At 52.1% G+C, this 15,144-nt stretch overlaps 1 protein-coding gene across 2 annotated transcripts in view; it reads left to right on the top strand.

Moving 5' to 3' along the window:
* CELSR1 (cadherin EGF LAG seven-pass G-type receptor 1) overlaps positions 1-15,144 on the top strand; it is a 180,426-nt gene that overhangs the window by 102,068 nt on the left and 63,214 nt on the right. For both annotated transcript variants that reach the window (XM_054469469.2, XM_063662750.1), the window contains exons 4-5: positions 834-949; positions 3,618-3,706. In XM_054469469.2, the coding sequence (XP_054325444.2) occupies positions 834-949; positions 3,618-3,706 (205 nt within the window). The remainder of the gene's footprint in view (positions 1-833; positions 950-3,617; positions 3,707-15,144) is intronic.

The raw sequence follows: 15,144 nt of genomic DNA, 5'->3' as shown, positions 1-15,144 counted from the left end.
TCAAGTTCAGGCGTCTGTTCATGCCTCTTCCTTTCATTTATTCACACAGCCCATATTAAGCACTGATAGGGACCAGATCCTCTTTGGGTTCTGGAATGCAGCAGGAATGAGAGCTGCGGTTCCTCCCCTTATGGATCATACATTCTTATAAACCAGTGAGTCAGAAGCATGATTTCAGAAATTAACCGAGTGATGTCATAGGCTGATGGGAGGTGAGGGCAACTTAGAGTACAATGAGTCAGGGCAGGTACAGCTGGGTTGACCCCTGAGCGATCTGCAAAGCCTGGGAAGATTGTTTCTGGCATAGGGGGCAGCTGGTGCAAAGGCCCTGGGGTCTTTTTGACCTGTGTGTGGGAGCCAAAAGATGCTATTGTGGCTGAGTGCCAGGGGGAGAGGCCCTAAGAGGGGTCCTTCCACAGCATCATCCCTGCCTGGGAAGGTACCAGGTCCCCATGCCCTGGCGCACACACACGGGGATCTGTTCACAGCAGCAGAAAATGTACAGCACGTGCTTTGCCCAAACACATCTGTAACAGGTGTCCTGGCTGCCGGTCGTACTTGTAGCATGTTGTGCAAATGGGATATTTTTTGCATTCTACAGGCTGTAGTAACCAGACTCCCCATGGATTCCAGTTTGCTGCTTCCAGAAAAGAGCACTGCTTATCAAGCTTGATGGGCTGTCTGCTCCTATGAGAAGGACGCCTGCCTGACACCATTCTTTCCTGAATCGTAGCCCCACGTGCTTGCCCTCCTCTGGCTGGACTTGTCATTCCTAGGCAGCCTTTGGACCTTGGGGTCTTAATCCTATGATGTGCCTCTGCTTGGCTCCGCAGGTTTGCCACCCAGGAAAGGAACGGCTTGCTTCTCTACAACGGCCGCTTCAATGAGAAGCACGACTTCATCGCCCTGGAGATCGTGGACGAGCAGGTGCAGCTCACCTTCTCTGCAGGTGGGGCCTTCTCCCCAGGAAGGGCAGCTCTGAGCAATTCACAGACACTTTGTGGGTTAAAACGACCCTCGCCCTGTGCAGCGCCTCCAAGCTGCTTACCCTTTCATCCCTCAATTGTAGGTCTAGGAACCTGTCTTATTGAAGAAATCCAAAGTACACAAAGATGTTCATAACAGGCCGGGCGTGGTGGCTCACGCCTGTAATCCCAGCACTTTGAGAGGCCAAGGTGGGCGAATCACAAGGTCACGAGATCGAGACCAGCCTGACCAACATGGTGAAACCCCATCTGTACTAAAAATACAAAAATTAGCTGGGCGTGATGGTGCACGCCTGTAATCTTAGCTACTCAGGAGGCTGAGGCAGGAGAATCGCTTGAACCCGGGAAGCAGAGGGCGCAGTGAGTTGAGATCATGCCACTGCACCCCAGTCTGGTGACAGAGTGAGACTCTGTCTCAAAAAATAATAATTAAAAAAAGATGTTCATAACAGTGTTATTTATAGTGCTGGAAATGTGGACGACCTGGTTCATGTTTTCAGAAACCAAGGAATCATTAAATTGTGGTACATCTCTAGATTAAAAATGTCGACACTGGCCAGGTGGGGTGGCTTATGCCTGTAATCCCCAGCACTTTGGGAGGCCGAGGCAGGCAGATCACCTGAGGTCAGGAGTTAGAGACCAACCTGGCTAACATGGTGAAACTCCATCTCTACTGAAAATACAAAAATTAGCCAGGCATGGTGGCACTTGCCTGTAATCCCAGCTACTCAGGAGGCTGAGGCAGGAGAATCGCTTGAACCTGGGAGGCGGAGGTTGCAGTGAGCCGAGATCATGCCATTGTACTCCAGCCTGGGTGACAGAGTGAGACTCCATCTAAAAAAAAAAAAAATTTTTTTTTTTTTTTGGACAAGGCTGGCCAGGCAACGTGGCTCATGCCTGTAATCCTAGCACTTTGAGAGGCCAAGGCAGGCAGATTACTTAAGCCCAGAAGTTCAAGACCAGCCTGGGCAATATAGCGAGACCCTGTCTCTTTAAAAAAATATATATATCGACAAGGCCGTTAAACATGTTATTCCAGTTGTTAGAAAAGAACATTTCTCCAGACTGCCAACAGGTATATCTGTGTTTTTCTGGCACACATGACTTTTTTTTGTTTTCGTTCTTGTTTTGACAAAGTCTTACTCTTTCACCCAGGCTGGAGTGCAGTGCTGCAATATCGGCTCACTGCAACCTCCACCTCCTAGGTTCAAGCGATTCTCATGCCTCAGCCTCTCAGGTAGCTGGGAATACAGGCATGTTTCACCATGCCCAGCTAATTTTTGTATTTTTAGTAGAGACAGGGTTTCACCGTGTTGGCCAGGCTGGTCTTGAACTCCTGACCTCAAGTGATCCGCCCACCTTGGCCTCCCAAAGTGCCGGGATTACAGGTGTGAGCCACCAGGCTCAGCCTGGCACACTTGACTTTTAGGATTGAATTCTGCTATCTCCTCCTTCACCTGGAAGTTCACCAAGATGGCTCAGAGGTGCTTCCGTCTCTAGAACCCTGGCCCGTGTTGAATGACATGTGTGTGATGGTGGAGGATGGAGCTTGGTTTTCTATACGCAATAAAGGGAGGCACCTGTAACAGCACCCGACCACCATGGGAGAGGTGGCCACAGCCCTCCAGGCTCTGTGAGGTGGGATTAGGCTACCCCCTGGCCCGTGTCTCCCACACCCCTGTTTCCAGAACTCCTGCTGGTTCCCTGGAGACGGCATTCTCTGCCCGGGACCTGGTACCCACCGCACCTGTCCTTTGGTGCCCCTGAAGCTCCTTCCTCCTAGCTGCTGCTGACTCATGGTTGTGCCCCAGAATCCCCGAAGGGACTCGCCCGCCCCACTCCAGCAGGAGCTCAAGGGGTGGAAATGACAGACACCCCGAAGCAGAGATGCACAAGAGCGCGTCTGCGACCTCACGATGGGATGTGTTATGTGGTTTAAGAGTTGTTAAAAGCCTGAGATGACACTTATTTGATTAAGTGACCTAAAGGGGAATTGGTTTTCATGATTTTGTCTACATTGACGCAATGCATAGGAAAAAGGGTTCGACCCCTGGTGCGGTGTAGCTGTGACTGCTGCTGGTACAGACAGATGGGTTTTCCGTGTTTATATTTTTTCATATTTAGAAAAGGAACAAGGCCAGGCGCGGTGGCTTATGCCCATTATCCCAGCAGTTTGGGAGGCCAAGGCAGGCAGATAACGAGGTCAGGAGTTCGAGACCAGACTAGCCAACATGGTGAAACCCCGTCTCTACTAAAAATACACAAATTAGCCAGGCATGGTGGTGGGTGCCTGTAATCCCAGCTACTCAGGAGGCTGAGGCAGGAGAATCTCTTGAACCCAGGAGGCGGAGGTGGCAGTGAGCTGAGATCGTGCCACTGCACTCCAGCCTGGGCAACAGAGCGAGACTCCATCTCAAAAAAAAACCCGAAAAGAGGAACAAGAATTACTTTTGTAACCAGGAAAGAAAATGGATGGAGTGATGGGCGCCTCCCACCATGGTGCCGTGGGGAGGGGAGGGAGGACGTGGCCATGTGCACCTGTCTCTCCCGATGCCTCACAGCCCAATCCTCGGTCCCCAGTAGGCCCAGCCAACCTCTGCTTTCTCTCTGGGTCTCCCTCCCACCATGCAGGTGAGACAACAACAACCGTGGCACCGAAGGTTCCCAGTGGTGTGAGTGACGGGCGGTGGCACTCCGTGCAGGTGCAGTACTACAACAAGGTAAGATGGGCCCCACCACTTCCCCTTGGCCCCAGGGCGGCTCAAGAAGGTGCCCTGGGGCGAAGCGCAGTGGCTCACGCTTGTAATCCCAGCACTTTGAGAGGCTGAGGCAGGTGGATTACCTGAGGTCAGGAGTTTGAGACCAGCTTGGCCAACGTGGTGAAACCCTGTCTCTACCAAAAATACAAAAATTTAAAAATTAGCCAGGCGTGGTGGCGGGTGCCTGTAATCCCAGCTACTCAGGAGGCTGAGGCAGGAGAATCACTTGAGCCTGGGAGGCAGAAGTTACAGTGAGCCGAGATCGTGCCACTGTATTCCAGCCTGGGTAACAGAGCGAAATTTCATCTAAAAAAAAAAAGGAAGGAAAAAAGGTGCCCTGGTAGATTTTCTGTCTTAAGATATTTGTGCTCTGAATTATGTTTTAAATGTGCAATTGGAAAAAGTGGTTTAGGAAAAGCACATTTGTGGAGGGTCTGTGTAAATACACCTGAGCCCTGTGCTGGGGTCATAGTCCCTCCCAGAGCTCTGGGTCAGGGGGAACAGAGGGACCCCGGAGATCTCCTGCGCTGGGGGAGGGACACAGAAAGGGCTTATTCATTTGCAGCCGCCTTGGCCAGAGTCTACTAGTGGCTGAAATTCTGGGCTGTTCATACACGGCTCTGTAGCCAAAATTGTCCACTGTACCTGGATGTAACTGGAGAGCCAGAACACTCTCCAACGAAGTGCCGTGAAGGCTGGGTGGTTTTGGTTTCACTTTATTTTGCTGTTCGTCGGCTTGTAAGGAAACACATTGTTGTTTTTTTGCATCAAAATGCTGTGCTTTCCACGGCTGTGATTTTGCAAACCCCTTTTCTCTTCTTGGGAAGCTCCAGGGTGTGCCCCCGGCTTGCTCGTGGGTCTGCGTGGGTCTTACCGGCCCCTCCTGGAGCCCAGCTGCACCCCCGCGCCCCGCTTCCCAGACTTCACAAGGCTGGAGCCTAAGCTTGGCCGGCAGACGAGGGCTCCTCTGTCCTCCAGGAGAATCAAGCCAGTCCTTCTATGGAGACAATGTCTTCCTTCTTTCACAGCCACTGTGCCTGGCTGCGACTCGCCAGCAGTTGGGGTCCAGCCACTGGGCCTGAGGTCGCAGTGCCACCTACACTGACTTTCACTCTCCTTTCCATGCTGGCCACCGGAGTCCCTTCGCCTCCCTGGCCCGCCCCTCACATCTGCCTTGAATATCCCATCATCTCCCAGGCATGCCACACAGACTCCAAGTAGGGGTCACCTGCACAGAGACCATGGTTTTTGTCCTCTGTCCCATCAGTGCCAGCCCAGGGCAGGTGGAACTTGAGCCTCATTTGGGAGGAGGGCAAATGGGAGGTGCTGGTGAGGTTTGGGAGCTGAGTGCTTGCTCGGGGTCTGGGGGGATATTGAGAGAAGGCTGGCAGGTGTCTGGGCGGGGTCTGGGCTGCCGCACATTGGATGTCACCCCTAGTGGGGCCTGGCTGATGTTTGGAGAACCATGTGCTCGACAGAGGTGCAGGGGCTGGTGGGGTGAGGGGCTCAGGGCTGAGCAAGAGGAAGAGGGTAGCCCTCGCAGACACGGATTTATTTGCTGCCATTGTCCATTTCAAAGACCGAGTCTTTTCTTGATACGGTGCTGTCCTGTGGCTGTGTGGGGCAGTGCTAGCCAGTGTGAAGCACGTTCACCTGGGCGAGCTGCATGGGTGGCCTTTGCGTCCTGCTGCCTGGCGCTGCCTACTCTGACCCCGTGACCCTTCCTGTTGTGCCCTTCCAGCCAGCTGGGGTTGGACACCAGAGCTCAATGCCCCCTGGGGTGGTGCCTCCCAAGGGCTGGGCCACAGGGGACCCTGGAGACCGTGCCCCATCGTCAGGGAAGCATAGGGCATAGGTGGCGCATTTTCCTTCCTGCGCGTATCAGAAAACCAAGTCCAGAGATGAACGTTTTTTTCTGGGGAGGAGGTAGGCAGGGGGAGGTTGAGTCAGACTTGGTCTCCCCATCAGTGCCCAACACTCCAGAATCATCAACTGCCTACGGCAGAAGCAACAGTGTGTCTGCAGTTGCGGAGGGACTCGCAGCCAGGACGCCGCCGTGGCCACCTCTGTCCACACTCCGCCCTGGCTCTGAACACAGTGTTCACTGGGGCCCGCCTGCCGCACCCCCTTCCGGGTGCTCAGAGGAGCAAAGTCCCCATGCAGGACGCCACCTGCACTGTCCCGGAGGAGAGGGGCCTCATGTAAGATGATAAACAGAGGACGGTGGATTACTGGGATCCACGGCTTCCGTGTCTAGGGCCAGGTCCTTTCAGCAGTGCCTGAGCGCAGCCCCCGGTGCGGGATTAGGCCTTTCCTGCGAGCGCTAGATGCTTCTCTCTCTTGCCTGAGGTTATTTGATGGAGGAAACCAACCAGTTTTTACTGTGTCTTTAGGCGTCCATTAGGAGGTCTGACGGGGCCACACACTAGGAATGTGTTAGCAGAGATTATGAGCATCAGCTCGAGAAGGAGACAGCACTGCTGCTCCGTGACTTAGTCTCCGAGTGGCAGCTCTGACAAACCCAGGTGCAGAGGCCTCCTCTGGAGTGCGCCTGAGCCGGGGGCAGGACCAGTCAGGTTGTGAGCAGTGTGGGGGCCTGGAGGGGTGTGGGGGGCCGGCTTGAGGTCAGGAAGACAACCTTTTGGGGGCTGGTTCCTCTCTTGTCTGGGCCTCCACTTTGTCTCCAATGTCACCTCTGGTCCCGTCCTCCAGCAGCCACCTTGGGGGTGACCTTGGGCCACCATGGAAGGTTTTGGGGAAGACAGGCTCAGGGTGGGAGGGGACCCCCACGGGGAGGAGGCGTTGGGGCTGGAAGATGAGGGGCGTCCAGGGCCATGACCAGTTGAGAGGGGCTCAGGGCTGGGGCTACAAGGGTGGTGTCGAGGGCGGTGGGTGACACGGCCGAGGAAACACCCGGCACATGCGTCCCCGCCTGCCTTGGCTGATGCAGACGGTCATCCCCCGCCGCCCAGCTGTGTCCTTTCCCCAGTACGCTCCTTTCACCTGCTGTGCCACCTCGCTGGTTTTGGTTTTTGTATTTTTGGGGATGATTAAGAAAACATATTTGAAAAAATTCGGCATACAAGTCTGGTGAGGGTGGAAGCACTGGTGCAGGCCGCGCCGCTGCCCACCCTCCTCTCTTCAGTCTCGTTCTCTGTCCCCCGCCCTCCAGAGCGGCTGTGTCTCTGAGGCGTGGGCCACCTGCGCTTTAGGTCTGAGCGTGATCTCCTGGGTGTCGCCTGTCAGAGTGGCCTCCTGCACCGCGTCCACGTGCAGCTTGCAGGGACCCTTCCCCCACCCGCCAGTGTACAGGGCCTGGGAGCTGCCAGGCTGGTGGAGCAGTCAGGGTCCCCACAGGAAGCAGATGGGGTGCTCCAGTGGGACCAGCCCTGGAAGGGTTATTTACAAAGGGCTGGGCAGGGTGTAGGGCATCCATGAGGGGCGGTGTGGGACCCAGGGCTGGAGGCAGTGCCAGCGGAGCTGCGACGGCCCTTAGTCCTAGAGCATCAAAGGAAAGAGCAGATTGGAGCCCAGAAAGAAGGAGTCATGGTCAGAAGCCACAGGAGAGGGCCGCGGACCATCCAGGAGGGGCACAGCTAGCCTGGGACCCTCCTGACACCCCTCCCCTCCCTCACTCTATCCTCCCATCTGGCTCCCCACTGGCCAAAGCCACCAGAAGCCACGGGGATAGGGAACCCTCCCAGGCAGGGAGCAGGCAGAGTCTGTTTATTTTTCCTTTCTGCTTGATGACGTTTTAGACGAGAAGGTTTATTGGTCTAATTCACCTTCAGCAAAACCAAAGGGTACATTGGAGTCGGACATTTTTCCAGGACGGTCTTTTCAAAGGCAGGCACTTGTACATTTGTGTGGCGCTCCGCCAAGCGCAGATGAAACAACACAGCCCCCACTCCCACAGCCACGCCGGGAGGTTTGGGGCCGCGTGGAGCATTTTCAATCATTGCTTCACCCCAGGCTGGTTTTTTGTTTGTTTGTTTTTTCCCCCAAGGCTGGTTTGAAGGTGTTTCCACCACAACTTCCAAAAGGGCAAACATGCCTGATGGAGAACGTTCTTCCCACTTGAGAATCGGTTTTGCCCTCATTACGTTTAAGTGTTTGCTGCTCCCCCATCGCCCTCGGCATCCTGGGTGTTTGGGAAGTGTGGGGAGAAGCTATTCCCCATGGAGACAGTGCTGGGGAGGGGCTGTCTGGAAGGACGGGGACCTTCGGGGCTGCACTGAGCGGTCATTTCCTTACTGTGCTTCCCTGAGGCTGCCTGCAGGGATCACGTTTAGACCCCACCTTGTTCCAGGAGCTCCTGGCAGGGTCGGGGACACAGACGTGCCAGCAAGATGTTTAACGGTGCCCTGGGGAAGAAAAGGTGGCTCGTGCCCACCTGACCCGGGCATCTTCCAAAGCCAGCTGAGCCTGCCCAGAGCCTGGAGCACAATCTCGTGGCCAGCTGGGGAGGCAGGGACGTGTAGGGGCGGTAGTGCCTGACATGGACACCAGGCAGTGTGGCCCGCTGGGGACCCATGAGTGAGCTGTGCGGTGAGGCAGTGAGGTGGGGTGCCAGGAGGCCCAGAGCTGCTTGGGAGATCCCGCATGAAGCAGATGTGGGAGGCAGTGAGCAGCCGCGTCAGGATTTCCCACCTGGGCACTGCTGCCCCTTGGGGATGATGATCCTTCATTGTGAAGCCTGTTCTGGGCTGCATTCCTGACCTCTGGTCACTAGACTCCAGCTGTTCCCCTAACCCAGTTTTGACAACCAAGAGGTCTTCATCATTGTCAGGCCCCTGAGGTCATGCCCTGGATGAGAACCACTGGGCTAGTGAGACGGGAGCTCAGCTAGAGGGAGTCCTGGTAGCTTCAGGTGGAGATGCTTCAGGTCCTGGTAGCTTCAGGTGGAGATGCGAGACCCTGGGCTGGGGCTTGAGGCAGCAGCCTCTGCGTGGGCGGCAGGTGGTCTCCAAGGGGCACTCGGCATCCGTCACCTGGCCGGGGACGGTGCTGTGCTGGTCGCGATCGCCATGCTGGCCACGTGTGGCTAGACCACACGCGGTGAAGCCCCACGCCTGAGCTGGCTGCTGGAGTCCTTGGGACCCTGCCTCGGCAATTTGGCTTCCTCTGGTTCTGGTGATTCTGATGGCGCGGGGCTGTCTTTGGCCGCTGCGGAAAGTGCTTTTATAAAGACAGCATGAGGCCCAGTTGCAACAAACCGGAGGACCAGCCTCTGCTTCTGTTGAGCAGAGGATCTAAGTGCTTTGAGATTTCCATGATCTTGAGATGACCCCTAGGTCCTGCTGTCATTAGGGATTGCTCACCTGTTGCTTGTCAGGTCATTCAAAACCTCTTGGGTCTGTGCTGTACATTAAACCCCAGAGTCCCAAGGAGAGTGAGAGATGTACCCCCGGAGCACCCCTGGGGTTGGGGGAGCGTCTCTGTTTCTGCACATGTTCTAAAAACTCGAGGGCTTCTACCTAGACATTTGTGTCAGGGTGAGGTTTTTTGATGGGACCCTTTCTGGGCTCTACAGATCTGCCATGGTTAGACAGTTGTGTGGTCCCCTGGGTGAGGCCACGTGGCCTTCCCTTTCCCTCCTTCTCTCCCTTCCATGTTAGTTGAGTGCCAGCTACACGCACAGAATCCAACTTACAGAAACGAACTCGGAAAGTATTTAATAGAATATAAGGTCCTCCGACAGCAGAACGTCATACAACAGTTGCCAACAGTGCAGTGGGGTTCTGTGCAGTCGGGTCCTCCGACAGCGGAGCGTCATACAGCCGTTGCCAACAGTGCAGTGAGGTTCTGTGCAGTGATGAGGGGAGGAGCTCCCAGGATCTTGTTACTAGGTTTTAAAAGCCCTAGTTGTAGGGTGTATTTTATTTGATTTTATTTTATTTTTGAGATGGCATCCCGCTCTGTCACCCAGGCGCCTTTGTCGCTGTCTCGGCTTACTGCAACCTCTGCCTCCCAGGTTCAAGCAATTCTCCTGCCTCAGTCTCCTGAGTAGCTGGGATTACAGGTGCTCACCACCACACCTGGTTAATTTTTGTACTTTTAGTAGAGATTGGAGTTTCACCATGTTGGCCAGGTTGTTTTCAAACTCATGACCTCAAGTGATCTCCCTGCCTTGGCCTCCCAAAGAGTTAGGATTACAAGTGTAAGCCACTGCGCCTGGCCGAGCCTGGTTCTTTTAGTGCAAGGTGGCATTTAGAAATCCAGATCTGGGTGCTTGGTGTGCTCATTGCTTTGGGGTGTCTCACTCCCCGTCTCTCTTACTGGGCAGAGCTAGGACATAGACGTCTGGGTAGGGTGTGTGTATGTACATATATACACGCACACACACTTCATATTGATTTTTTTTCCTATTTATCTATCACTCCCTATTGGAAGCCATGAACTTCACTGCAGCACTGCTGCGTTTGCTCTGCTCTGCACATTCACGTCCCCCTGATGCCGTCCCAGCCCATTCGTGCTGCTTGGTAGCAGAACACCCGAGGCTGGGTGCTTAAAAACCACAGAGATTGATTTCTCTGAGTCCTGGAGGCTGGAAGCCCAAGCACCTGCAGGTTTGGGGCCTGGCGAAGGCCCATTCCTCATAAGTGGCAGCGTCCGGGTGTCCTCACATGGTGGAAGAATGCAAGACAGTGGACCCACTCCTGTGGGCCCTTTTATGGAGGCCCTTATCCCATCCTTGAGGGGCTCACCCTCATGACTTTACCACCTCCTCAAGGGCCCATCTCTTGATACCATCCCATTGGCCATGAAGTTTCAACACATGAACTCTGGGAGACACTTCAGACCATAGCACCCCCAAATTCCTATATTGAAATCCTCACCCCTAAGGTGATAGTATTAGGAAGTGGAGCCTTTGGGAGGTGATCAGGGTCTCCCACGAGTGGAATGAATGTCTTTATAAAAGAGCCCCAAGACCACCCCTCACCCCTTCTGTCATGTGAGGGTGTGGCAAGAAGGTGTGGTCTAGGAACCAGGCGGCGGACCCGCGCCAGACATTGAATCTACTAGCACCTTGATTTTGGACTCGCAGCCTCCAGAACTGTGAGAAACAGATGTGTGTTGTTTACAAGCCACTCAGCCTCTGGTATTTTGTTACAGCAGCCCAAGCAGAGTTAGAGTTCATTCTTCTTGTTTTTCCTCTTCTATATGTATAACTCTTTATCAGTTAGAAACCTTGTTCTCATTTTCCTCAGTATAGTTAGTGATGTTTCTCAACCTTCCATTATTTAAACAACCTTCCAACCTCACCAGGCTGCAGCTTCACTGAGCCCCCTCCCTGGCTGCCCCCTCCCCAGCCTTGCTGCTCTGCCTCACTCAGCCCTGATGGTACCAGCTGACTCCAGCAGTTGGAGATGGGTCTGCATAGAGACTTGACTGAAATATTTCATTATTCGAAAAAGAAGGGAGGAAGGTAAAAAGGAAGGTTTTTAAAACAAATTTAAAGGGAATAAAAATCCAAAATATTAAAAGCTGTGGGATGCAGCTAAAGCAGTGCTGAGAGGAAAATGTATAGCACTAAATACTTACATTAGAAAAGAGGGATGTTTCAAATCAATAATCTGAGCTTCTGCTTCAAGAACCTAGAATAAGAACAAAATAAACCCAAAGCCAGCAGAAAGAGGGAAATAATAAAGAGCAGCAGTCAGTGAAATTGAAACAGCAAAACAATAGAGAAAATCAATGAAACAAAGAGCCAATTCTTTAAGATTAACAAAATCTTTCCAAAGAGGGGGAAAACTTCTAGCATGACTGATAAGGAAAAGAGAAGACAAATTGCCAATATCAGGAATAAAATAGGCTTTGTAGACATTAAAAGGGGTAATAAGGGAATAATAAAAAGAACTCTACATGTGTACATTTAAAACCCAGATGCACAGACCAACTCCTCAAAAAACACAAACTACTACAATTCACCCAAGATGAAGTCAGTCCTTTCAATGGCTGTATAACTATTGAGGAAATAGAATTTGTAGTTTAACATTCCCAGAAAGGAAATCTCCAGGCCCAGATGGCTTTACAAGAGAATTCTAACAAATATTTAAAGAATTACATCAATTCTGCAACATCTCTTCCAGAAAATAGAGAGCACTTCCCAGTTCAGTTCATGAAGCATTACCCTCATTCCAATACCAGATGAAGACAGACTAAACAAAACCACAGACCACTGTTCCTCATGAATATAGATGTGATTCATGTTGACGCAGAAACCTGCATACAAGTGGTACAGCAGCTTTTCATAATATCCCCAAATGGGAAACAGCCCAGATGGCCATCACTGGGTGAATGGTTAAACAAACTGGTATGTTTGTACCATGGAACGGGGAATACTTCTTAGCACCGAACAACTTCTCACGCTGCTGAGTGGGAAAAGGCAACCCCTAAAGGGACCATACTATGTGATTCCATTTGTATGATATTCTGTTTTTTTTTTTTTTTTTAAGACAGAGTTTTGCCTTGTATCCCAGGCTGAAGTACAGTGGCACGATCTCAGCTCACTGCAACCTCCGCATCCTGGGTTCAAGTGATTCTTCTGCCTCAGGCTCCCGAGTAGCTGGGATTACAGGCAAATGCCACCACACTCAGCTAATTTTGTATTTTTAGTAGAGAAGGGGTTTCATCATGTTGGTCAGGCTGGTCTTGAACTCCTGACCTCAAGTAATCCACCCACCTCGGGCTCCCAAAGCGTTGGGATTACAGGCATAAGCCTCTGCACCTGGCCTTTATGACATCCTTAATATGACAAAATAACAATGGAAAACAGAGTAGTGGTTGCCTGGGATTGGGCTGGGGACAGGAGGGAAGTGGGTGTGGCTATGACAGGACACAGGCAGGGTCCTTGCAGTGATGGAACGTTCTGTCTGGACTGTGTCAGTGTCTGTACCTGGGTTTGATATTATACTATCTTTTTGCAGGCTGTTTCCGTGGATGGAAACTGAAACTGTAAGGGGTACATGGGATCTCTCTGTATTTTTTACAATTGCATGTACATCTAAAATTATCTCAAAATAGAAAGTTTCATCAAAATAACTTTTAGGCCAGGCGTGGTGGCTCACACCTGTAACCCCAGCACTTTGGGAGGCTGAGGTGGGAGGATTGCTTGAGCCCAGGAGTTCAAGATCAGCCTGGGCAACGTAGGGAGAGTACATCTCTTCAAAATACAAAGTAAAAAACAAAAATTAGCTGGGTGTGTGGTGCATGTGCCTGTGGTCCCAGCTACTTGGGAGGCTGAGGTGGGAGGATCACTTGGGCCTGGAAGGTCGAGGCTGCTGTGAGCCATGATTGTACCACTGCACTCCAACCTGGGCGAAAGAGTGAGACTCTTGTCTTAAAAAAATTTTTTTTTAAGATGTAAAATATCTGCTGGTATATACATATGTTTTTCTGAAGGATAACCCTATGCTCTCCAACACAACAAACTTGTGTTTTTTTGTTTGTTTTGAGATGGAGTCTCACTCTGTCACCCAGGCTGGCACAATCTCGGCTCACTGCAACCTCCACCTCCCGGGTTCAAGCGATTCTCCTGCCTCAGCCTCCCAAGTAGCTGGGATTACAAGTGCCCACCACCACGCCTGGCTAATTTTTGTATTTTTAGTAGAGATGAGAGTTCACCATGTTGGCCAGGCTGGTCTCGAACTCCTGACCTCAGGTGATCCACCAGCCTTGGCCTCCCAAAGTGCTGGAATTATAGGCGTGAGCCACCGCACCTGGCCCAAACTTGTTAATAGTGCTCATCGGATAGCTTTTTCAAGGTCATAAACTGCCTAAAGCATGGAGTCTTTTTTTTTTTGAGACAGAGTTTCACTCTTGTTGCCCAGGCTGGAGTGCAATGGTGCGATCTTGGCTCACCGCAACCTCTGCCTCCCAGGTTCAAGCAATTCTCCTGCCTTAGCCTCCCGAGTAGCTGGGATCACAGGCATCCGCCACCATGCCCGGCTAATTTTGTATTTTTAGTAGAGACGGGGTTTCTCCATGTTGAGGCTGGTCTTGAACTCCTGACCTCAGGTGATGTGCCCGCCTCGGCCTCCCAAAGTGCTGGGATTACAGGTGTGAGCCACTGCGCCTGGCCAGCATGGAGTCTTAATCAGATATTTATTATTCCTCGTGATGCAGTGGTTTGGCTGCTGGTTCTTCTGGTCTATGCGATTCAGCCAGGGCTGTGTGAAGGCCTCACTCATATGACCTGGCCCTTAGCCGTGGCAGCTGGGGCCTCTCATCTTCCAGCAGGCTACCCTGGCTGTTCACTTGGTGGCAGGGGGTTCCTAGCAGCCAGAGAGGGTGAGTCCCAGTGCACGGTGCTTTCCAGGCCTTATCTCGTGTCCTTGTGCCCTGATGTCCTGTTGCCCAGGTCATGTGGCCAAGCCCAGCCTCTAGGGTAGAGACATGGACCATTGGTGGCAAGAGCCAGGAGGTGGCATTGCAGAGGCCAGCTGTACAGTGCAGGAGGCATCATTGCAGCCCTTATGGCGCAAAGGTGGATACCAATGGGAAGAAGGATGCAAAGTGAGGTGGATTTCATGTTCCTTTTATGCCCTTCTGTGCCTTCTTACATGCGCTTGAGTTCTTTGTATTTAAAAAAATAATATAGCAGTTATCTGGGTCATGGGACTATGAGCCATTTTTGTTTCTTTTCTTTTCTTTTTTTTTTTTTTTGAGATGGAATCTCCCTCTGTTGCCTAGGCTGGAGTGCAGTGGCGTGATCTCAGCTCACTGCAAGCTCCGCCTCCTGGGTTCACGCCATTCTCCTGCCTCAGCCTCCCGAGTAGCTGGGATTACAGGTGCCCACCACCATACCCGGCTAATTTTTTGTTTTGTTTTGTTTTGTTTAGTAGAAATGGGGTGTCACTGTGTTAGCCAGGATGGTCTCGATCACCTGACCTCGTGATCCACCCCCCTCGGCCTCCCAAAGTGCTGGGATTACAGGTGTGAGCCACTGCGTCCGGCCCTGTTTTTTTCTTTTAAATATTCTGTTTAAAAAAATCATTTGAGGGCCAGGCACGGTGGCTCATGCCTGTAATCCTAGCACTTTGCGAGGCCGAGGCAGGCAGATCACTTGAAGTCAGGAGTTCAAAACCAGCCTGGCCAACATGGTAAAACCCCGTCTCTACTAAAAATACAAAAAATTAGCCGGGCATGGTGGCAGGTGCCCGTAATCTCAGCTACTCGGGAGGCTGAGGCAAGAGAATCTCTTGAACCTGGGAGGTAGAGGTTGCAGTGAGCCAAGACCGTGTCACTGCACTGTAGCCTGGGTGACAGAGTAAGACTGTCTCAAAAATAAAATAAAAAACAATACAAAGATAATTGGATTTACAGAATATGTAAGATAAAGAAGCTAAACTTTTACAAAGTTAATTAAGCCTTGCAAAGTATGTAAAATCCTTATG

This window comes from Pongo pygmaeus, chromosome 23 (genome assembly GCF_028885625.2).
Source record: "Pongo pygmaeus isolate AG05252 chromosome 23, NHGRI_mPonPyg2-v2.0_pri, whole genome shotgun sequence".
NCBI classification, from domain to species: domain Eukaryota; kingdom Metazoa; phylum Chordata; class Mammalia; order Primates; family Hominidae; genus Pongo; species Pongo pygmaeus.
The sequence above is the reverse complement of the archived record's forward strand: the minus strand, read 5'-3'. Positions and strand labels throughout refer to the sequence as shown.